This window comes from Acomys russatus, chromosome 32, assembly GCF_903995435.1.
Source record: "Acomys russatus chromosome 32, mAcoRus1.1, whole genome shotgun sequence".
NCBI classification, from domain to species: domain Eukaryota; kingdom Metazoa; phylum Chordata; class Mammalia; order Rodentia; family Muridae; genus Acomys; species Acomys russatus.
In genome coordinates, this window is record NC_067168.1 from 1,674,355 (window position 1) to 1,697,598 (window position 23,244).

General features: G+C 47.3%; 1 protein-coding gene across 1 annotated transcript in view; it reads left to right on the top strand.

The window, feature by feature from the left end:
- Nucleotides 1-23,244, top strand: part of Rab27a (RAB27A, member RAS oncogene family) — a 61,162-nt gene that overhangs the window by 31,072 nt on the left and 6,846 nt on the right. Inside the window, exons 2-5 of the mRNA XM_051140211.1 lie at nt 8,072-8,246; nt 13,732-13,817; nt 16,724-16,827; nt 21,030-21,153. Of these exons, the coding sequence (XP_050996168.1) occupies nt 8,094-8,246; nt 13,732-13,817; nt 16,724-16,827; nt 21,030-21,153 (467 nt within the window). The 5' untranslated portion in view covers nt 8,072-8,093. The remainder of the gene's footprint in view (nt 1-8,071; nt 8,247-13,731; nt 13,818-16,723; nt 16,828-21,029; nt 21,154-23,244) is intronic.

A 23,244-nucleotide genomic window follows, 5' to 3' on the forward strand; every position in this document is an offset into this window, starting at 1 on the left:
TTTTGGTGACTCTCCCGAATCCCTATAGACACGCACATTCTGATCCTCAAAGAGGCTTTGGCACAAGTGGTAGCTATTGCCTCTTGAGTAAGTAAGTGGATGGTCGACATTGGGATGAAAAGCTAGTATCTCTTTAAAAAACGACACTGGTCTTCCGGATCTCCTCAGGAGAGGTCTAATGGCCTCTCTCTCCTTCCCTGTCCCACTGCAGCTCATGTTATCACTTCCTGGTCTCTGGGTCAACTGGGAAGTGATGGCAATGTTTTAGAAATCCTCAGCGGACTTTGGAGCTGACAGCACTTAAGTTTTCTTCAAGTTGGTTTTAACCCTCCAGTTGCACTGGTGTTTTTCTGAACATCCAGGCACAGATTGTATTAATAGTAAGACTAGGCTGTGACAGGCTGAGGCTGAAGCTCAGTGGTGGAGAACCCTCCTAATGTGCACTCGAAAGGCCCTGATTTGGTCCCCGGCACCACGAAAGAAAAAAAAAAAGATTTAAAATGAAAAACATATGGCCAGCTGGACATGGCGATACCCAGGAGACAGAACGGGCAGGTCTCTGTGAGTTTGAGGCCAGATTGCTATATGAAGTGAGATCCATGCCAGCCATGGCTACACAGTGCTCCCTGAACAGCAAAAACAAAAACCCACACCTTACTGCTAGGACAGGCGGGATGGCTTTCTGGGTAAAGGGCCTCGCTGACAAGCCTGGTGACTTGAGTTGATCTCTGGAACGTACAAGATGGAAGGAGAGAGCCCATTTTTGCATAGTTTTTTTTTAAAAAATGACCTCCATACATGCTCCGTCTCAAAAATAAATAGAAAAAAAAGAACCGTCTATACTGCTAATACGTCGCAGTGATTGAACGCTTGGGCCAATCACTTGTCTGAAATCTTTCTGTGAGTTATCTCACTCCGAAAGTCATGTCTCTGTGTTTCGTGGGGTTCTTAGGATGGCTGGCTTTACTGGTCGACTTGACACAGTGTAGACTCACCCGGAGGAAGAATGTCAGTGAGGGGTTGTGTAGACCAAGGTGGCCTTGAGTCAGTCTGTGCTGTGTCCTCTGAACTACCTTAAAGTGATGTGGTTAAAACCATCCCCTGGGGTTGAGCCCCTGACTGTGTGGGAGTGGAGAAAGAGCTCCATAAAGTAGGCATGTGTCCTCTCTGGCGTGACTAGCTGCTTCCAGTTCCTGTCCTTGTCACTTTCCGAAATGACGGACTGCCATCTGGAGCCGTGAGCTACTGTGTACATACACAGACACACGTGTGCGATAACATTTAATGAACAAAGAGCAAGGAGGGGCATGTGGGAGGGTTTGGAGGGAGAGGGAAGGGAAGGGAGAAATTGTGTAATTATACCCTCAACAATTAGAAGAAGAAAAAAACCAACTCAGCCAGGTGTGGTGGAGCACGCCTTTAATCCCAGCACTCAGGGAGGCAGAGGCAGGCAGATCTCTGTGAGTTCGTGGCCAGCCTGGTCTACAGAGGGAGTCCAGGACAGCCAGGGCTACACAGAGAAACCCTGTCTTGAAGAACCAACAAAGCCAATAAAAAAACAAAACCGAACAAACTCAACTCACATTTCCCTAAGTTCCTAGTGCCAGGTGTTTATCAGAGCCTCCGAATGAAAGAAAGTCACCAGCTGTTGCCTCCATTTTACAGCTGAAGAGATGAGGCTATTATGACAAGCTGGGACCCGGCTGGAAGAGTGGAAAAGTTAGAATCTGGACCCACGCAGTCTCTCTCTGTTGCACATCTGTAGCTGTAAGGATGATAAATACAGTCACCCATGCTAGTGCTGTTTGGGCATACGGTGGCTCTTTGGCAGTGCTTCCCTCTTTTTATTTTGTTTTATTATTATTTTTTTGAGACAATCTTGCTGTACGGTCCAGCAACCCTTCCTGCATCAGCCTCCTGAGTCTTGGGGGTTACAGGTGTGGTCTGCTAAAGCTCATCCCCCCCCCCCCTTTTAAAAAGATTTATTTTATTATTATGTATACAGTGTTGTCTGCTTGTTTACCTACAGGCCAGAAGAGGGCACCAGGTTACATTATAGATGGTTGTGAGCCACCATGTGGTTGCTGGGAATTGAACTCAGGACCTTTGGAAGAGCAGGTGGTGCTCTTAACCACTGAGCCATCTCTCCAGACCCGTCATCTCCCCTTCATATCTGAACTGAAACCACTTTCTCCTTTTACTCTCCAGAAAACAATTCAACTATGTTTGGAGGTTTTGTTTCTTGTGTTCTTGTTTGTTTTGGTGGTAGGACTCGAACCCAGGGCCTCACGCTGCAACACAGGTGCTCTACCACCACACTGTCTTCTCAGGCTCCCTTTTGCTGTTTATTTTGAGGTGGGGTCTCACTATGTTGCCCAGGCTGGCCTTGCCCTTTCTGTTCTCCCTCCTCAGCCTCTGGAGTAGCTGGGATTCCAGGCTCGTACCACCAGGCTCCGCCTCCTTCTTTATTTTATTTTTTTTGAATAAGGAAGCTCTTTGCCTTTCAGACACTTATCTAACGTGTGGCTCATGTTGAGGAAATGGGCGTTCTGTGCTTTCTATTGTTAGTCTGATGAGAATGAGGGTGGGGAACACTTTGAAAAAATATTTGTGTAAGGAGGAGAACTAGAAGCCAGCTGAGCTGGGGAAGTTTGCTCTGGAGGAGCCTGGAGTTTTCTGAGGCTGATGGAGGCATTGAAACAGTACGTCCCCCTGTGATCGAGGGACTCAGATATTGACCGATGTTCCAATCTCTTTAGTACAGCCTTAGCTTTTCTGTTTGATTAATATTTTTTTATGTAGATGAGGTTTGGGCCTTTCCTTGCAGTTCTGTGAGTCCTGGGCTGTTAGATCACACAGGAGTACCCCCTTGTTTGCTGGGCACCCCCACAAACAGCATCTCTTTCTCTCCTCAGAGCAGCTTTTATAATTTTTATTTTTGTGTGTATGGCTTTGTGCCTGCATGCACTGACTGAAGATGCCAGAGGAGGGTGTCAGATCCCAGCGCCTGGTTTACAGGTGGTCATGAAGGGCCCCGATGTGCTGGGAAACACCAGCACGCCTGTAAGAGAGGCAAGTGCTCATAGCCATCTCTGCAGCCCCTAGAGTTTTCTTTTTCTTAATTTTTAAAAACAAAGCAACCCAACCAAACACAACACAGCCAGTGTGGTAGCACGTGTCTTTTATCCCAGGAGGCAGAGGAAGGCAGATCTATGGGTTTGAGGCTAGCCTGGTCTACATAGCAAGTTCCTGGATAGAAACTACTATACAGAGAAACCCTGTCTTGAAAAGCAAAACATAACAAAACAAAAGGGTAATATCATCAATAAAAATAGTCTGTCCAGGCAGTGGTAGATATGTTTTTAATCCCAGCACGCAGGAAACAGATGGGTCTCTTAAGTTTGAGGACAGCTAGGGCTATACAGAGAAACCCTTGTCTCGATAAAACAGCAACAATCCCAGCAGTTGGGAGGCAGAGGCAGGTGGATCTCTAGGCTAGCCTGGTCTACAAAGTGAGAGTCCAGGATAGCCAAGGCTACACAGAGAAACCCTGACTTGAAAAACAAACAACCAAAAAACCTGATCGTAAATTAAAAAATATAAACAGAGGTACATGACTGACCAGCTTTCCCCAACTTAATATAAAGAACAAATAAAACAGCCACAGGGTCTGTGTCACTCCTATTGCAGAACTGGAGTCCCCTCACTTCAATTAAACCCCTGTCCCAAATGACCGGCGAGCATCTGCATCTGCATCTGCTTTCAAGTCTTAGCTTCTGTTGATGTGTAACAAGGAGCAGGCGTCTGTCCTCTTGTGGTCCTCGTTTGGAGAGATCATTAATCCCATGTCCTACATCTGCAAGGAATAGCTGTTCACAGACAGCCGCCCACTCCTGGAAGCGCCGCCTTCAAACAGAACTGCAAATGTTTGTAGAGGCTCTGCCCTCATCTACAGGGGCCTGTCGGGTCTGCCCCAAGGCTAGCTGAGGAAGTTTGCTACAGTAGCTCTAGGGGCTCGGGAGTTTGGATTTATGAGAGTGAGTCACCAAGTTGAGGAGTCGGGCAGGGGTAGGAGAGGTGAGCTTGAAAATGAATAAAGGTCCTAGCTTGTTTATGAATTCTATGGCTCTATACTAATAGCCCTACAGGAAGCCTAGTAGGCAAGCAGACGGAGTGTGAGGGAGGGAGCAGCATGGTGGACATCTGATGTGCTAATGGCTGGGCAAGCACTGCCTTTCCTGGGCAGGAAGGGTCGCTGTGAATGGGACAAGTCAGGAGACATGTGAAATGAGAGTACACAGGACTTTCCTGGAGAGAGGCGCGCGCGCGCGTGTGTGTGTGCGCGTGTGCACGCGTGCACGCGTGCCAGCGTGTGCACATGGGGTGGTAGTAGGGGGAGGTGGGATGTGAGAATTTAGCCCTCGCTGGCCTGGAGTGTTTAATAGACCAGGCTGACTTGAACTCAAAGAAATCTGCCCGCCTTTGCCTCCCCTGTGCTGGGATCAAAGGTGTGTCCCCCACCTGCCCACAGCCCCCTTTGCATCTGGTAAATGACTCTTTGGACTGACATTGTGTATTTGCATCTATTAAGAAGGTGAAAAGAGATAATGAGCTGGTTAGTGGTGGCACATACCTTTAATCCCAGCGCAAGGGAGGCAGATGTAGGTGGATTGCTGTGAGTTCGAAGCCAGCCTGGTCTACGGAGTGAGTTTCGGGACAGCCAGGGCTACACAGGGGAACTCTTAAAAAACAAAAACAAAAACAAAAAACAAAGAAAAAGATAATGGAAGCCATGCAAAGGAGAAGAGCAACTATAGTTGGGTATTGAGGTGACGATGGAACTTTCTCCTTACAGTGAAGTTTGTTTCTGACGATCTTGAAGATTTTGAGCACTTTCTGTTAGGGAACCCAGGTGGAGGTGGAGTTAGCATGGGTTTTGGTTTCCACTCCCCTGTGGAACCTACTTCCTGAGAAAGCGTCACAGCTAGGCAGTCAGACCAATAAATAGGAAACTATAACAACAGTGTATACACAAGCTATCAGAGTCACTTGACCTGTGAGTTAGATGTGTCTGTCTGTCTTTAATTTTGTTTTGTTGTTGTTGTTTTGCTTTATTTGTTTTTGATTCAAGACAGGATTTCTCTATGTAGCCTTGGCTGTCCTGGACTCACTTTGTAGACCAGGCTGGCCTCGAACTCACAGAGACCCACCTGCCTCTGCCTCCCAAGTGCTGGGATTACAGGTGTGCCACCCATCCTGCGCCCCCATCTCTCTGTGTATGGGTGTGAGTGTGTGTGTGTGTGTGTGTGTGTGTGTGTGTGTGTGTGCGCGCGCACATATGAAGGTCAGAAGTTGTTGTCAACTGTCTTTCTCCAGCCCTCTGTACCTCGTCTTTGGAGGCAGGGTACCCCACTGAATCTGGAGCTCACCAGGTGTCTAGGTTGGCTGGCCAGATCTGCCTCTCCCCACAGCTCTGTCATCAGGTTAGGGAGGCCTAAGTGGCCTGTCACGTAGGTGCTGGGGAATCTGAGCTCAGGTCCCCATGTGTACAAAGTAAGTGCTTTATGGACTGAGCCATCTCCTGTCAGCTGTTGATGTGCCTTGATGTGAAATTTAATAGGACAAACAGAATTACTTAAAATCCAAGTAAAAAGAGGGAAAGGCCAGGCTCTAGCACTGAAAAGAGGAATTGTATCCGATGAGCGCTGGAGTCAGTACTTATACCTTGCCCCATTTCTCTCTGAATGCACTTTTTTTCCCCCCATTAAGACAAATTTTCATCTAAGGTTGGCCTCAAACTCAGGATCTGCCTGCACCCTCCAGGGTTTACAGGCATTCACCACTATTGTTTTAAAAATTACATGTATTATCTGTAGACCCAGCTAGCAATCAATCAAGACACAGACACTTATTATATTTTAAAATAGCCTTAGTTAACCTGGGGCAGGGCAGATATCAATCCTCTATACTGCCTCCCATAGTGAGGCAGGCGTGGGGTCCCTGCCTCAGTCCCGTGCCATCTGCTTCTAATAACTTCTATCAAGCTACCTCCCATCCATAATCCCAAATATTTGTTTATGGTTTTTATCTGGGCTGGATTCTCCATCCACACCGAGGCCCATGGTGGCCTTCCTTTCTTCACTTCAGGTCTCCTTTTTTCGGTGGCGTTTTGTTTGTTTGTTTGTTTGTTTGTTTTCAGAATTCCTCTTTCTCTAAGCCCCACCTATCTCCTCTGTCCAGCCCAAGTGGGACGGCTTTTTATTAAGTAAAAGGTGGGTCACAGACAGAAAGTAGTAATTAACATCAAAATACATCAGACCATCCCCCAACACACCACCATGTCTCCCTCTGTCCCCTGTACCCTCCAGGGCTTACAGGCGTGCACCACCATGTCTCCCTCTGTCCCTTGCACCCTCCAGGCCCACAGGCGTGCAGCACCGTGTCTCCCTCCTCTCTCCTTCCTCTGCTTCCATCTTCTCATTGATTTTTTTCTCTTATATTTGGAGACAGCCTCACTTTGTAGCCATGGTTGGCTGAGAACGCACTGTCTAGCCCATGTTAACCCCAAACCCACGGGCAATCCTCCTGCCCCTGTTTCTGGACTGCTAGGATTGCAGGTATGCGCCCCCACACCCACTGTTCCACATTTTGTTCTATGTGGTGTGCCAGTTCAGGATCGGCCTTACTGTCATGTCCACTTGGTGTTTCTTTCTTTATAGTGCTACAGTATGTATGTTAAGTTAAAGCTAAGCTGTTAGGCTGAGAGATGGCTGAGCAGTTGAGAGCACTGGCTGCTCTTCCAGAGGACCTGGGTTTGATTCTCAGCACCCACATGGGAGCTCACGGCCACTTGTAACTTCAGTTCTAAGGAATCCCATATCCTCTTCTGGCTTCCAAGGGCACTGCACACATGTGGTGCAAAGCACACACTCATACACACAAAATTTTAAGAACTTAAAAAAAATTCATTTACTTCCCCAACAATATCTCATCCACTAGTTATTTGGTTCTTGGGGACAGTGAACACTGCATTATCCTCCGTCACAGACCCCCAAATGGGTGGATGTTACGCAGAAGCACTTGTTGAAAGCCAGGCATGGTGGTGCATCCTGTCTGTAATCCAAGCACTGGCTGGAGGCAGGAAGATCAAGCGTTCTAGGCCAACCTGAGTTACTTGAGACCTACTTCAAAAATAAACAAACAGAAATCCCGACAGACAGACAAAGCCCCAAACAAAGCAAAGTGCTTATTGAACAGAACATTGCCACTTTGATAATGGAAATTCTAATATTTTATATTTATTTATTTAGTTTTTTTTTCCTGAGACAGGGTTTCACTATGTAGTCTTTGCTGTCCTGGACTCGCTTTGTAGACCAGGCTGGCCTCGGACTCATGAAGATCCACCTGCCTCTGCCTCCCAAGTGCTGGGGTTAAAGGTGTGCACCACCACATCTGGCTAATATTTTATTTTATTATTGTTTTTGTTATTGTTTTTCGAGACAGGGTTTTTCTGTGTGGCCTTGGCTGTCCTGAACTCATTTTGTAGACCAGGCTGGCCTCGAACTCACAGTGATCCACCTTCCTCCGCCTCTGAGTGCTGGGATTAAAGGCGTGTGCCACCACTGCCTGGCTTAATATTTTATTTTTTATTTTTATTTTTATTTTTTTTTAAAGATTGATTTATTTATTATGTACACAATGTTGTGTTCACATGTAACACCTGCACACCAGAAGAGGGCACCAAATCTCATTATAGATGGCTGTGAGCCACCATGTGGTTGTCGGCAATTGAACTCAGGACCTTGGGAAGAGCAGCCAGTGCTCTTAACCTCTGAGCCACCTCTCCAGCCCAATATTTTATTTTTTAATTAAGCAAAATGATTGTGTGTCTGAGTGTCATTGTGGCCTGCACGTGTCAGAAGCCAGCCTTGTGGGTTTGATGCTTTTCCTACCTTTCTGTGGGTTCCAGGGATAACTGAGGTTGTCAGCCTTGTGCAGTGAGCTGTCCCACCCGCCCTAACTCTAGCATTTCTAGTGGGTTTTACTAACTCCCTTTATTTGTGTCTTACAGGTGAAGCGCAGAGTCCTCCGCCATGTCGGATGGGGATTACGATTACCTCATCAAGTTTTTGGCCTTGGGAGACTCTGGAGTGGGGAAGACCAGTGTACTTTACCAGTATACAGATGGGAAATTCAACTCCAAGTTCATCACCACAGTGGGCATCGATTTCAGGGAGAAGAGGGTGGTAAGTTCAAACTCCTTCGTGGGACTCTCTCTAATCCGAGTCAACAACTTAACAGACCTATTCAGTTTGCTTGGTAGGACTTAAGAAGCCAAAGGTTGGGACACAGCAAGGTGTGGCTGTGCGTGGTGGCGCACACCTTCCATCCCAGCACTCTGGAGGTGGAGGTAGGCAGATCTCGGAGTTGGTGAGCAGCCAGGTCTACATAGCAAATAAATAAATAAACAATGAATGGCTGAATAAAAGTGAGGAAAGAGTGCTATGCTCAGGACACCTCACATAAAACCCTTTGGACTTAATTATAGAGCATTTATCTTTTTTTTTTTTTCCTTAAAAAGGAGACTTATTGCTAGGCGTGGTGGTACACGCCTTTAATCCCAGCACTTGGGAGGCAGAGACAGGCAGATCACTGTGAGTTCGAGGCCAGCCTGGTCTACAAAGAGACTTCAGGACAGCCAAGGCTATACAGAGAAACCCTGTCTCAAAAAACCAAAAATAAATAAATAAAATTAAAATTAAAAAAGACTTATTTTTAATCATGTGTGAATGTATGTGCTCTTGCTCCCCCCCCATGTGTGTGTGTCTGTGTGTCTGTGTGTATGTATGTATGTTCCTACCCACGGAGGCCAGATATTTTGGATCTCCTGTTGCTGGAGTTACAGGCATGAGTGAGCCACCTCTGCAGCCCTCTGCAAGAATGCATGCTCTCAACCACTGAGCCACCTCTCCAGCCCCTGCAGTGGACATTTCTATGAGCATCTCCCCTCGCTTCTCTTCTGGCTTCTTTCTTTCTTTCTGAACAGCACCGAGTGATCTGTCTACCGTTGTCCTGAAGCCTGTCAGCCACCCTGCCCCTTGTGCTCCTGTTGGCTGGGCTGGGCCTCACATGTTTGTCATTGTCTCATTTTTCCCCACAGCTCTCTTAACTGAAGTGCACGGCTCCACAGGAAACGCTGTGTGCCAGGAGAATGAGGGTGGGATGGCAGCGTGGGATGCTGCTGGTGATGGCAGTGTACTGTAGCATGGCGGTGGGAGAGTGTGTGTGTGTGTGTGTGTGTGTGTGTGTGTGTGTGTGTGTGTGTGTGTGTGTGTGCACGCGCTTAAGAGGACCAGAGTAATTTATTTGTTTGTTTGTTTATTTTGTATTTTCTTTTCTTTCTTTCTTTCTTTTTTTTGTTTTTTGGTTTTTTTTTTTTTTTCCAGACAGGGTTTCTTTGTGTAGCCTTGGCTGTCCTAGACTTACTTTGTAGACCAGGCTGCCCTTGAACCCACAGCGATCCGTCTGCCTCTGCCTCCCAAGTGCTGGGATTAAAGGTGTGCGCCACCACCGCCGGGGCTGTGCAGTCTTTTAATGAGGGGAGAAGAAGGCAGGGGGCCATATTGTCAGAGTGCAAAGGAGAAATGATGACCTTCCATGAATGATGTTGCTTGAAAAACCCAGTTACTGGTAGGTTGAGTAAGGGAGAAGCCAAAGGGCTGTCAGCTTGTGTATTCTGTCAGGGAAGCTGCAGGGTCCCCAGCTGAGGATAGAACAAGTCATTCCCTTTAGCCTATTATACCCACCCACCCACCCCTTTTTTTCTTTTTACCGCCAGTCTTGTTTTATGTGATCATTTTAGCATCTTTCTATGTAGCCCAGGCTGACCTTGAACTCTTGCCTCAGACTCCCGAGTTCTGGAGTTACAGCTGTGTATCACCATACCTAGCAACCAGACACTCCTACAGTGACGCAGCCTCACCGAGTAAGATGAGGCCCTAAGAAGTGTTGACAGTCACATCACTGGTGGAGTCACTGCAGAGTCAGTACTTGCTGTCTCTGGGTTCAGCCACCATGGAGTCAACCAGTCTTGCACTGTGCACTGTGTAGTTAAGGATGATAGGTGCCAGTCTGGTACCACTGGTCCCAAAGTAGGCTCTGTCTCTGTCTGTGTCTCTGCCTGTGTCTCTGTCTGTCTGTCTGTCTCTCTCTCTCTTTCTCTCTCTCTCCTTCCTCCCTCCCTCCCTCTCTCCTGCTCTGTGGCCCCATGTGCAGACTTTCTCTTGTCATTATTCTGAATAACCCAGTAGCATTGATCTCAACCAGATTTTGGAAGCATTTGCATGTGTTGGTGTCACACACTAGGGCTTCCTGTGTGTACGCGGTTGGTTTTGCTAATTACTTCTCATCTTATAACCTGGCTTGTTCTGTGCGCGGGGTTCTGAGGACTGAAATCAGAGCTTTGTGCATGCGCATGCTGGGTGAGTAGTCTGTCACCGAAGGGCAACTCCAGCTCTCCCCTTTGGTCTGAGGTAGATTTATTGATGTGTAATTCTGACCAACTAAAACCCATTCATTTAGGCTGGAGAGATGGCTCAGAGGTTAGGAGCACTGAGTTCAAATCCCAGCAACCACATGTTGGCTTACAACCATCTATAATGAGATCTGTATACATAATAAATAAATATTTTTAAAACCCATCCATTTAAACTGTAGAGACTAGTAGATTTTCTAGCACATTCATGGTAGCATATTTATGTGGTGTCACTATCACAACCATTATTTGCATATTAATTTTTGATTTATTTATGTTTTTGCATTAATTATTTTTGTTTTATGTGTGTGAGTGTTTGCCTCTCTCTCTCTCTCTCTCTCTCTGTGTGTATGTGTGTGTGATATACACGTGTGCCTGGAACCCACAGAGGCCAGAAGAAAGTGTTACATTCCCTGGACCTGTAGTTACAAATGGCTGGGGGCCACCATATGGGTGCTGGGATCCAAACTCAGGTCCTCCACAGCAGCAGCCTCTTATCCACCGGGGCACTCTCCAGGCGGATTCATTAGGTGTTTTGAGATAGGGTCTCATGCAGCCTGGACCGCTTTAAACTGAACCCTTGCCTCATCTCCCTAGTGCTGGGGTTCTACGCATGCGCCACCAGCCACCATTTAATTTTAGAACTGTCTTTTCTTTTGAGACAAGGTCTCACTGTATGGCGCTGGCTTGCCTGGAACTTGCTATGTAGACCAGGCTGGTCTTGAACCCACAGAGATCTTTCTGAGTGTTGGAACTAAAGGTCTTCATTACCACGCTCATCGCAGAAATAGACCCCCATAACATTATTGCACATCCGTCCTTTCCACTACTGTGAAAACCCTTAGAGTTGCCTAATTCTGGACCTGTCGTATACAAGGCCTTTTGTGTCTGTCTTCTTAGACTTAATCTAGTATCTTGAAGTTCATCTGTATTGTTGCACATATCAGACAGAATCGACTCTAAAAGACCTTTATTCTGTCTTTATTTATGTTTACATGGGAGTTGGGTGGGTAGCAGTACCTGCAGAGGCCAGAAGGGGGCACCGGATCCCTGGAGCTAGAGCTGCTGTTACATTATGAGCCGCCTAACGAGGGTGCTGGGAACTGAACTCAGGTCCTTTCCAAAAACAGCTGGTGCTCTCAACCTCTGAGCCATCCCTCTAATCCTTGGACTGCTTTGTTGTTTATGGCAAAATACTATTCCACTGTGCTAACACACCAAATTTATCTGTTGTCGGCAGACATTTTCTTTTTTCTTTTCTTTTCTTTTCTTTTCTCTTCTCCTCTCCTCCTCCTCCTCTCCTTCTTCTTTCTCAGTCTCTCTCTCTCTCTCTCTCTCTCTCTCTCTCTCTCTCTCTCTCTGTTTTCAATCTGAACACATGGAAAATTCAGGACAGCACTGTTACTAATGCTATGTAAGGCAAAGCCATCCATAATTCTTTTTTGTTGTTGTTGTTTGTTTTTTGTTTTTCGAGACAGGGTTTATCTGTGTAACCTTGGCTGTCCTGGACTGGCTTTGTAGACCAGGCTGGCCTTGAACTCACAGCAATCCACCTGCCTCTGCCTCCCCAGTGCTGGGATAAAGGCGTGCGCCACCACGCCCGGCTCATAATTCTTTTTTTTTAAACAATTTATTCATATTACATCCCGGTTGTAATCCCCTCGCTCTTATCTTCATCTTCCTGTTCCCACCCTCCCTACCTTTTTCACTCTTTTCCCTCCCCTAGACCTCTGACAGGTGGGGTCCTCCTCCCCCACTGTCTGACCACAGCCTATCAGGTCTCATCTGGATAGCCTGCATCCCATTCCTCTGTGTTCCCACAGGGCCTCTCCAACAAGGGGCACCAGAGTTCCTGTCAGAGGCACTCCCCTTCCCCCTCCCCCTCCCCCTCCCTTCCCCCTCCCCTCCCCCTCTCCCTCTCCCTCCCCCATGTGGAGAATGAGTTGTTCATTGGCTACATCTGAAAAGGGGTCTAGGTTCTCTGCTTGCAATGGCCTTGGTTGATGCTCTTTGCTTCTTTTTTAGCCACGACAAAAAAATACTTCTGCAAATATTCAGTTTTCATGTGGCATAGATTCACTGTCGTGGTTTTATTTTTTATGAAGCAAGGGTGGAGCGTATCAGGGAAAAGTCTGACCACAGACTCCAGCATGGCCACTAGGAGGGAGAAAGGGTTGGCGTCTAGGCCTGTGAGTCAGAGACATGGGTGGAGGGGTCACTCTTCAGTGTCTTAACAATAAGTGGCCATGCATGGTCGGTGGCTTAGCAAAAAGAGAAACTCTTCATTTTTTCCTTTTAGTAAAAGATGAGTGGGTGGTCCCCAAGGTGTGCTGGTCAGGATTATAAAACCACAGGCCGGAGGGGTTGAAGGGTTGCTCACTCCATTCGGCCACAAGGAACTTAAGACCTAAATTTGGACTATAAGAAATGTCCACAATCTTATTTGTGAGCATCTTCACAAGTTACAGGTTTATACAGGGAAGGGATAAGACCGTCCTCAGACGTCATGTATGCCGAGGCCTTAAGCATGGCTTCTTGCTATTTAAATGTTGTTATTAGAAATAGTTACAGATGAAAGGAATATTTTCTCTATGCAGCAAACTTTACTAATGGTATGGAATTTTGTGTTTGGTTGTTTGGTTTTTTTGAGACAGGGTTTCTCTGTGTAGCCTTGGCTGTCCTGGACTCACTTTGTAGACCAGGCTGGCCTCGAACTTACAGTGATCCACCTGCCTCTGCCTCCCAAGTGCTGGGATTAGAGGCATGCATCACCGTGATTGGCTAAAAATGAATTATTTTTATATTTATTATTTTTGGTGTTTTGGAGACAGACTCAGACATTCTTGGCTGGCCTCAAGCTGAATTTGACATTTAGCTAAGGATTATCATTCCGTCTCTCAGCTGCTGGCATTGTAGGCTTGTACCACTGTGCCTGGGTTTCTGCTGCTGGGGATGAAGCCTAGAGATTCATGGATGCCAGGCAGGACTGCCGCCTGAGCCACACCACAGCTAGGCAGGTGTCTTAGCAGAAGGCACCACTGTGCAAATGCAGTCATTGCACCAAAGGCCTAACCCTGTTGTATTCAGTTTCCTTGAGAAGTGTTAATGCTTTGGGGGCTTTGTGCTGAATAGAAAGTCAAGAAGAGCCCACCGGCCTCAGACTTTCCCTTGGTTCATCTTTGCTGTTCTGTTTTTAGGTGTACAGAGCTAATGGACCAGATGGAGCTGTGGGCCGAGGCCAGAGAATTCACCTGCAGTTATGGGACACAGCGGGACAGGAGAGGTATGTCCTTTCCAGTGCTCTCCTGCCCAGGGAGAGCTTTCCCAGGTCAGGGAAAGGCAGCCAAGTGGCTCCTCTGCACCTGGTAAGATGAGCTGCCAGATCAGTGTCCTGTCGGCCCGCAGTGCCAATCAGTGCCCTGTTGGCCTGTGGTGCCAATCAGTGCCCTGTCAGCCCGCGGTGCCAATCAGTGCCCTGTCAGCCCGCAGTGCCAATCAGTGCCCTGTCAGGCTGTGGTGCCAATCAGTGCCCTGTCAGCCCGCGGTGCCAATCAGTGCCCTGTCAGGCTGTGGTGCCAATCAGTGCCCTGTCAGCCCGCGGTGCCAATGACAAGTATATTTTTGCCAAGGTCAAAGGAGATGTGAGTTTTCTTAAAATTAAACCTTTTCACTTGGGACTCATTCTTTTTTCCTCCCCCATTTTAGGCTGTAGGCTTTTCCCCACTGCCTTTCGCTGTTTGCTCACCTCTCATGAATCCTAAGGCTGCTTACTTTGTTCTTATCTGACACAGAAGCCTGTGGAACATCTGGTTGGAATGAATGAATCTGATCAGAGTTTACTTGACTAAAGCAAACCACATGACATCTTGGTACAAGGCTGTTTTCAGTCAGCTACAGTCTCCTTGAAGGAGTGTGTGTGTGTGTGTGTGTGTGTGTGTGTGTGTGTGTGTGTTCTCCTGTGGGTATACGGGCACATGAGGGATGTGGGGTCCCAAGGTTGACACTAGGACCCTTCCTTATTTGTTGAGGCAGGGTCTCTCACCCCAACCTAGTGCTCATGGACACACGTGGTTTATTCTGAGACTGCCCCATCTCTGCCTCCTGCTGTGCCCACATGCCATTTATGTAGGTCTGGAGATCCATCTCTGGTTCTCAAGCTTGTGTGGAAAGAACTTTAACTGCTGAGCTATCTCCCCAGCCTTCTTTAAAGAATTAAAAAACAAAACCAAAACATAGAAATCTCCAAGTGTATACAAAAGTGAAGAGGAGATTCGGTTGAATCCGTAGGAGGGCAAATTTTAGATATTGCATCATGTCATCTGCAGCTATTTTGCTATGTATATGTAAACAGTAAAGACTTTTTGTGCGAACATTGGATACAGTCTTTGAGGAGCTGGTTAATGTACCGCGTCCATCTGTGTGGCCTCCCTGCCAGTTTACAGGCTGTGCATCTAGGGAAAGTGAGAGGAAACCTCAGGAGGAACAGAATGGACAGCAAATATAGCCTGAGGAGAGAGAGAACACCAGGCAACAGTTGCACCCCCTCAGCACTGTGTTCACACCTTTGAGGTAATGGACTGGTTCTGAGAGGGGAGACTTCTACAGAGCCTGACCTGAGACCGACTTCTGTTGTAGTGTCATGCATGAGGCCTCCCTAAGGAAAACACACACAGCTAGCACTGTTGCTTTTGGCCCAGTGAACTCAAGGTTGTCCAATGATTTCCTGTCCAGCCAGCTCAGTAACACACTCTGTTCACACAGGAACTCACAGGGGAGTGATAAACACCTGATTGGGAGAGCTTGGTGGGAATTGCTGATGACTCTTTGTGAAAGGCGGAGGGTGGCCAGGTGTGGTGGCACACGCCTTTAATCCCAGCACTCAGAGGCAGAGGCAGAGGCAGGCGGATCACTGTGAGTTGGAGGCCAGCCTGGTCTACATAAGTGAGTCCAGGACAGCCAAGGCTACACAGAGAAACCCTATCTCAAAAAAAAAAAAAAAAAAAAAAAAAAAAAGGCAGAGGTTATCATTGGCAGCTTTGCATTGTAAGAGTGGGCCCAGGACTTGGTAGTTAAATTTCAAACCCTGGACAAGCAGCTGAGGCAGCAACTTACCATCTCAAAGCAGACCTGGCCTTCAGGTTCTCCTAACATCCCTCGGGGCCTACCTGTTACAGGGCATGGTGGGGTATGCAGGCATACACTCAGATAGAGTACTCGTATACATTAAATAAATAAATAACATCTAGGGCTGGAGAGATGGCTCAGTGGTTAAGAGCACTGTCTGCTCTTCCAGAGGACCCGAGTTCAGTTCCCAACACCCACATGGCAGCTCACAACTGTCTGTAATTCCAGTTCCAATGGCCCTGACACCCTCACACCAATGCACATAAGATAAAATTAAATAAATTATTAAAAAAATAAAAATAAGCCGGGTGTGGTGGCGCACACCTTTAATCCTAGCACTCGGGAGGCAGAGGCAGGCGGATTGCTGTGAGTTCAAGGCCAGCCTGGTCTACAAAGTGAGTCCAGGATGGCCAAGGCTACACAGAGAAACCCTGTCTCGAAAAACCAAAAAAAAAAAAAAAAAAAAAAAAGAAAGAAAGAAAGAAAAAAACAAAAAAATAAATAAATAAATAAATAAAATCTAAACAGGAGGTATGCCTCTACCTTGAACTCTCCAGCCCAGGGCCTGGGCTGTCCTTCCCCCAGAGGCTCTTCTCTTACAATCCAGACATTTTGGTTGCCCACTCCTCCTTCACTCCTCCTTTTGTACCATTCATTTATTTATTTATTAGTTTTGGTTTTTCGAGACAAGGTCTCTCTGTGTATCCTTGTGTGTCCTGGACTCACTTTGTAGACCAGGCTGGGCTCCAACTCACAGCGATCCACCTGCCTCTGTCTCCCTGAGTGCTGGGACTACAGGCGTGTACGGGGGCGCCCTGCTCTCTTTTGTACCTTTGGCCCCCTGGCTGCTGTACTTGGTTCCCCTCTCTCTCTTCCCCTCGCCCTTCTCCCATGTGGTTCAGGCTCACGGCCACTCTGCACTCTCCCAGATGTGTCTGCCTCTGGCTGTGCTCTCCCACATGTCTATAGTAAACTTTCTCCTCCACCATACCTAGAAGTCAGGTCCTTTCCTTTCCCGTGCATTTTTTCCCCATTCGTTAGTGACTGTCTGGTTTTGTGCCCTAGGTTTCGAAGCTTGACCACCGCATTCTTCAGGGATGCTATGGGCTTCCTGCTTCTGTTCGACCTGACAAATGAGCAAAGTTTCCTCAATGTCCGAAACTGGATAAGTAAGTGTTTCCCATCCCTGCTCTGCTCCCAGGGCCTGGTCTGCTGCCATGTTATAGCATGTCCATGCTTTGTCTTCTGTTCTTTCTTTTTCTTTTCTTTTTTGTTTTGTTTTGTTTTTGAGACAGGGTTTCTCTGTGTAGCCTTGGCTGTCCTGGACTCACTTTGCAGACCAGGCTGCCCTGAACTCACAGCGATCCACCTGCCTCTGCCTCCCAAGTGCTGGGATTAAAGGCGTGAGCCACCGTGGCCAGCTGTGCTTATTTTTTAAGACCTGGAAAAAAAGAGCTTCCATGAAAATGTCCAGGATAATCTTAGCTGGAATATTTCCCCTCTTGTTAATGTGTCACCTCAGGGTGCAGTTGTTTCAGTATGCCCTTCTTCAGAGAAACGTTTCAGGTAACTGATTAATTCATTACCAATTACTTTGTAATTTTCATACAAAAATGTAGAGATGAGAACAGTAACATCAGCGCTTTAATCTCAGTGCTAGGGTCCTGAACATGCTGAAGAAAAGACCCCAGACTCAAATGGTATGCAAGCAACAAAGGATGTTTATTCTGCCAAAATCCAGCATGCTGGGGTCACCACTTAGACACAATGGTGACTCCCCTGCCCCCACCCCCAGGTGAGCCCACAGGCTCTCTTTAAAAGTATTTAAATTCTAAGGGGGTTAAATAATCACTCAAACTAGAAAGCCTGGGCAAACTGAGTAAATGCTGGAGAGCAGTCAAGACTTAGTAAGGTAGGGAATTTCCAGATGAGTAGTAAAACTTCCTTAAGCAATTAGACCAGCAGTAAAACAACCTGGTGCACGCCTTTAATCCTAGCCCTTGGAAGGCAGAGGCAGGTGAGTTCGAGGCCAGCCTGATCTACAAAGTAAGTCCAGGATAGCCAAGGCTACACAGAGAAATCCTGTCTCGAAAAACCAAAAAAAAAAAAAAAAAAAAAAAAGAAAGAAAGAAAGAAAGAAAGAGAACAGTAACACTTGTTAGATTTGCCTGCATAGACACTAATCCTTACAGAGTCTTAGAAGCACTTTGCTTTACTAATGAGTGTGCATATACATCTGAGCCTCCTGTCAGGCGTGGGAGCCGTGGGGTGGGGTGGGGCGGAGTGTCCCCTCCGCCCCCAAAGCCAAGTTCCTGGTCAGTAGCTGTTGGGTAGGACCTAGGATTGGATTTTCAATAAGTTCTTGGTGGATGCTGAGGGTGCTAGCCCACACATCTTATCCAGAGAGTCACTGAGTCAGTTCATCTTCACCTTGGCCCTGGGAAGTAAGTATTGTGAGCGTTTGTAGATGAGACGCTGAGGTGGCCAGATAACTTCCCCCTCAGGGCGAAGGGTACGGTGGGAAGGGCACAGAGCCCTCCTGTAACCAGGTGGTAGACATGAAAGGTGCTAAGAGAGCAATGAGGAGACCAGTGTGGAGCTATTCTTTTTTGAGACAGGGTTTCTCTGTGTAGCTTTGGCTGTTCTGGACTCCCTTTGTAGACCAGGCTGGCCTGGAGCTCACAGTTTTACGATTAAAGGCCTGCGCCACCATGCCCGGCATGGAGCTATTGAAGGACGTTCTGCCTGGGCATTCAAGAGTGTGGGAACTGCACATTTACAACCTGAAGGCCTAGCCTTGACAGGAAATGGGGCACGGTTTGATCTGGCCTGGGCTGGTCTTGTGACCCAAGTTGTCTCCTGAGGCAAAAGACAATCTCCTGAAACTCAGGCCTGGCTTAATGCTTGGGGAGACTTCCTCCTTCGCTTGATAAGATAGTATGACCTGACTTTGTGAGGAGGAACTGAAGTGTCAACACTCCAGGCTGATCGTGACAAAGCACTCTTCAGATCATGACCTGAGACCGCGGCTTGTGAAATCCAGCCCTTCTGGAGTGTGAGGAAAAAGAAGATGGGTTTTATGTTTCTCCTCAGGAAGATGGAACTCCTTAGCAACCTGGAGCTCTTTTTTGTTTTTTCATTTTTTTTTTCCTTTTAAAAAAAGATTTAGTTTTTTGTGATTTTTAAAAGTCTTATGTCTGTGTGGGTATGTGCATGCGAGTGGAGGTGCCCTGGGAGGCCAGTGTGGCTGTGGGTGGTGAGCCCCCTGAGCAGACCCCAGGGCCTCTGGAAGAGCAGCGCATGCTCTTAGCCACCGGGCACTCTTGCTAGCCCCTCTTTTCTGTTCATAATCAGACCTAGCTCAAGGGTTTTAGATGAAATTTAGGTGAAAGGTATAGGATATGAATTGTGGTACCCTGCTTCCCCTTGTTCTTTTTTTTCAAAAGATTAATTTATCCTGCACGTGTGCTTGACCCAGAAGAGGGCACCAGATCTCATTACAGATGGTTGTGAGCCACCATGTTGGTTGCCTGGAATTGAACTCAGGACCTTTGGAGGAACAGCCAGTGCTCTTAACCTCTGAGCCATCTCTCCAGCTCCCCTCCCCTTGTTCTTAGAGATAGTCATCCTCAAACCATAGTTCTTGCTTGCTTAAGACAAGGTCTCACTATGTAGTTCAGGCTGTTTCAGGCTATCTTCCAACTCTCAGAGCCTTTTGGCCCAGCTCCCTGAATACTGGGATTACGCATGCACTGTCACACGCAGCTTCTTTTTTGTTTGTTTTTTCGAGACAGGGTTTCTCCTTGTTGCCTTGGCTGTCCTGAATTCTCTTTGTAGACCAAGCTGGCCTTGAACTCACAGTAATCTGCCTGCCTCTGCCTGCCGAGTGTTGGGATTAAAGGCCTGGCACACCCAGCTTCTTAATTGTTTTAAATGGTGATATGCATTCTTCTGCCAGTGAAATGAGCCAATTCAAGACAAGTTAAAGTATTTAAAATGCAGGTTTTATTAGGAGCAGCTCTTGGTGGGTTCACTGGCCCCAAGGAACGGGGTCAGGGAAGTTACCCTGCAGGGGGAGATAGAAAAATGCAGGGGTGGGGGTGGGGCAGAGACAGACAGACAGACAGACAGACACAGAGGAAAAGAGATACAGAGAGAGAAGGGGACCAAAATGTCTGGATTATATAGTGAAGAGCCTTTGGGGGAAGGGAAGCCCACACCCCTGGGGCTGGAGAGTTCAGGGGTAAAGGGAATGTGCCAGCCATGGCCTGTAACAGGTAGGGACTAAGGGCTGCTGGGAGAACCTGGAGGCTAGGTCTGCTTTTGTTAAAAAGGCACCTCAGCTGCTGCTTGTCCTGGCTCTGAAACCTAACAAAGAAACTGGTCCTGCCTTAGGATGATACAAAAATATGAGAAGCGTTTCATAAGGAGGAGGACTGGGGTCAGCACAGGAAACGCCAAGGTTAAGTTCTTAGCACAAAGGAGATTTATTTGCCCCAAAGGACAAAAAGGAACGAAGGAGAGGCGTGAAAGGGGGTGAGAGAGAGGAGGAAGTGATATTTGCCCAAGGGACAACAAAGAGTGCCTCTGGGTAAAGTGGAGGCAGTAGTGGGTGGCCCATAGGCAAACAGCAGTTTATAAAGGGTTTATGTTAGGGTGAGTTGGTTTGTTGTAGATGAGCATGTTAATTAGGTGAGCCAACGGGGGCTTTTGGTTGCTGGACTTCAACACTTTGATAGATGGACCCTGGTGGCCAGCCTCAGGAGGAGGAAGTGGCCAAGTAGGGAATAGCCCTGGTGGCTAGCTTTAAGGATGTAATCTAGGGGCTGGAGAGATGGCTCAGAGGTTAAGAGCACTGGCTGCTCTTCCAAAGGTCCTGAGTTTAATTCCCAGCACCCACATGGTGGCTCACAACCATCTATAATGAGATCTGGTGCCCTCTTCTGGCCTGAAGGTGTATATGCAGATGCAACATGGTATACGTAATAAATAAATATATATATAAAAAAAGAATGTAATGTAATCTAGGCTGGGTGGTGGTGGCACACGCCTTTAGTCCCAGAACTTGGGACTTGGGCAGAGGCAGAGGCAGGCGGATCTCTATGAGTTTGAGGCCAGCCTAGTCTACAAAGCGAGTCCAGGACAGCCAAGACTACACAGAGAGACCCTGTCTCGAAAAAAAAAAAGAACGTAATCTATGGCTTAGAAAGGAAGGGGGACAGCATTCCATGACATTCTATCATCTCTTTACCTGATATAAAGACCATATGCATTTGTGGTTTTGCATCTATTTTCTGTTGATCACGGGACTCCATTATGACTTAATGCATAACAATGTATACAATGTATAACAAACTTTTCTGTGCCATAGGCCAGCTACAAATGCACGCATACTGTGAGAACCCAGATATAGTGCTGTGTGGAAATAAGACTGACCTGGAAGACCAGAGGGCAGTGAAAGAGGAGGATGCCCGGGAGCTGGCCGAGAAGTATGGGTGAGTAACCCTGGGGTGGGGTCCAGGGGGTCCAGGAACACTAGCAAGTGAGCGAGTGACTGGAAAGACAAAAAGAAAAATCAAGTAAAAAGCTCAACTCCCGTCTGTGGGAGGCGCCAAAAGCCTCGTGTTTTACATGAGTATCACAGTGGGAATTCTAGGGAAAAAAATCACGGGGTGGGGATGTGTAGGCTCTCAACTTTTTCAAACCTACTTAATTTGGGGTTCTTTTGTTTTGTGTTATTTGTTTTTGTTTTTTGAGACAGGGTCTCTCTCTGTGTAATCTTGGCTGTCCTGGACTCACTTTGTAGACCAGGCTGGCCTCGAACTCACAACGATCCACCTGCCTCTGCCTCCTAAGTGTTGGGATTAAAGGCGTGCGCCACCATGCCTGGCTTAATTTGGGGTTCTTCAATGCTTACGCCTCCCTTCCAATCCACCTACCCTAGATAGTAGAGAAAAGAGGTTAATGGGAACAGAAGAGATAGACCTTTTTTAGACTCAGTTCCTTGGTGTGATTCCGCTGGTGTAGTCAGCAGGATTCCAATAGACCAGTTAAACACTAAACCAGCGATTGAGGGAAGTGCAGCTGCTGGAACCCAGAGCAGCAGACGGAGCCCTGAGCCACGAAGCCTTCCCTGTAGGAACATCTTGAGGTCGAGTGATGAACAGCTAAGAGCAAAAAAGCCCCGCCTCTCGTTTTGGGCATATATATATATATATATATATTGCCTCTTAGAGTCCATACTAGGCTATTTATCAGCTGGCAAAGGCCACGCCCTGGTAAGAGGCGGTTCATCTTTTAGTGGACAAACATCACCTGTTCTCTCACGAGTCTGTTTTCATCTAAAAAACACTGCATACCCTCACAGAAGTCTGTCTCACATCCCACACTTGGGATCAAAACAAAAACGTGTTTACATCCACCACAGAGATGCCCTCTGCTCCTTTGGTTCCCTCTTGTCAATCTCTTAGAATTTGCAGGGAGAGAGGCAGACATACTGACTATAAGGCCTCTGCCCAACATGCAAACAGAAGACTCTTGTTTGTTTGTTTGTTTGTTTGTTTGTTTTTTGTTTTGTTGTCCAAGACAGGGTTTCTCCATGTAGCTCTGGCTCTCCTGGAACTCACTCTGTAGACCAGGCTGGCCTCAAACTCAGAGATCTGCCTGCCTCTGCCTCTAGAGTGCTGGGATTAAAGGTGTGTGCTGACACTGCCTGGCTAACAGAAGACTCTGAGAATAAGGAAATCTGTGTCCAGCAGGGACATTTTTTGTTTGTTATTTTGTTTTTCAAGACTGCATTTCTCTGTGGAGCCCTGGCTGTCCTGGACTCACCTTGTAGACCAGGCTGGCCTTGAACTCACAGCAATCTGCCTGCTTCTGCCTCCCGAATACTAAGATTAAAGGCATGCACCACCATGCCCGGCCGCAAGGGCATTTCAAAACCACTCTATATAGGGTTGCAGAGTCCTGGCCTTATTGGGTGCTGGCTCTGCCTAGGGAGGAAGTGAAGATGGCCTTTGGTTTAGGCTGGTCTTGAGCAGAGGACCAGAAAATCCTTCAGTTCTCAGACGCTTGCACATGGGAGGAGAGGGTGAACTCCAGAGGAGACATTGCTTCCCTTCCCTTCCCTTCCAAATTATGAGAACGCAGATTTAAAGCTCACTATTCAAAGAGGCAGGGATGGAGAGACGGCTTAGCGTCGAGAGCGTTTGCTGCCCAATCACAAGGACCAGAGTTTGGACCTCATCCATCACCTACGTAGCAGTCTGGTTGTCTGGTGTGTGCCTATAACCCAGCACAGAGGAGCACAGAGGCAGGAGGATTGCTGGGGCTTGCTGGCTTCTAGCCTAGCTGAGAAGATGGTGAGTCCCAGGTTCAGGGAGGGCCTCTGCCTTAAGGAAATAGGCAGATGGTAGTGAGGACACCTGACACCCTTGTCTGACTTGCATTCCTTCATGCACACCTATGTGCATACACATAAACAAATAGTAGGAGGCAGGAAGCAGGAGTTTTGTTTGTTTGGTTTTGGAGACAAGGTTTTTTTTTTTTTTTTTTTTTTCTGAGACAGGGTTTCTCTGTGTAGCCTT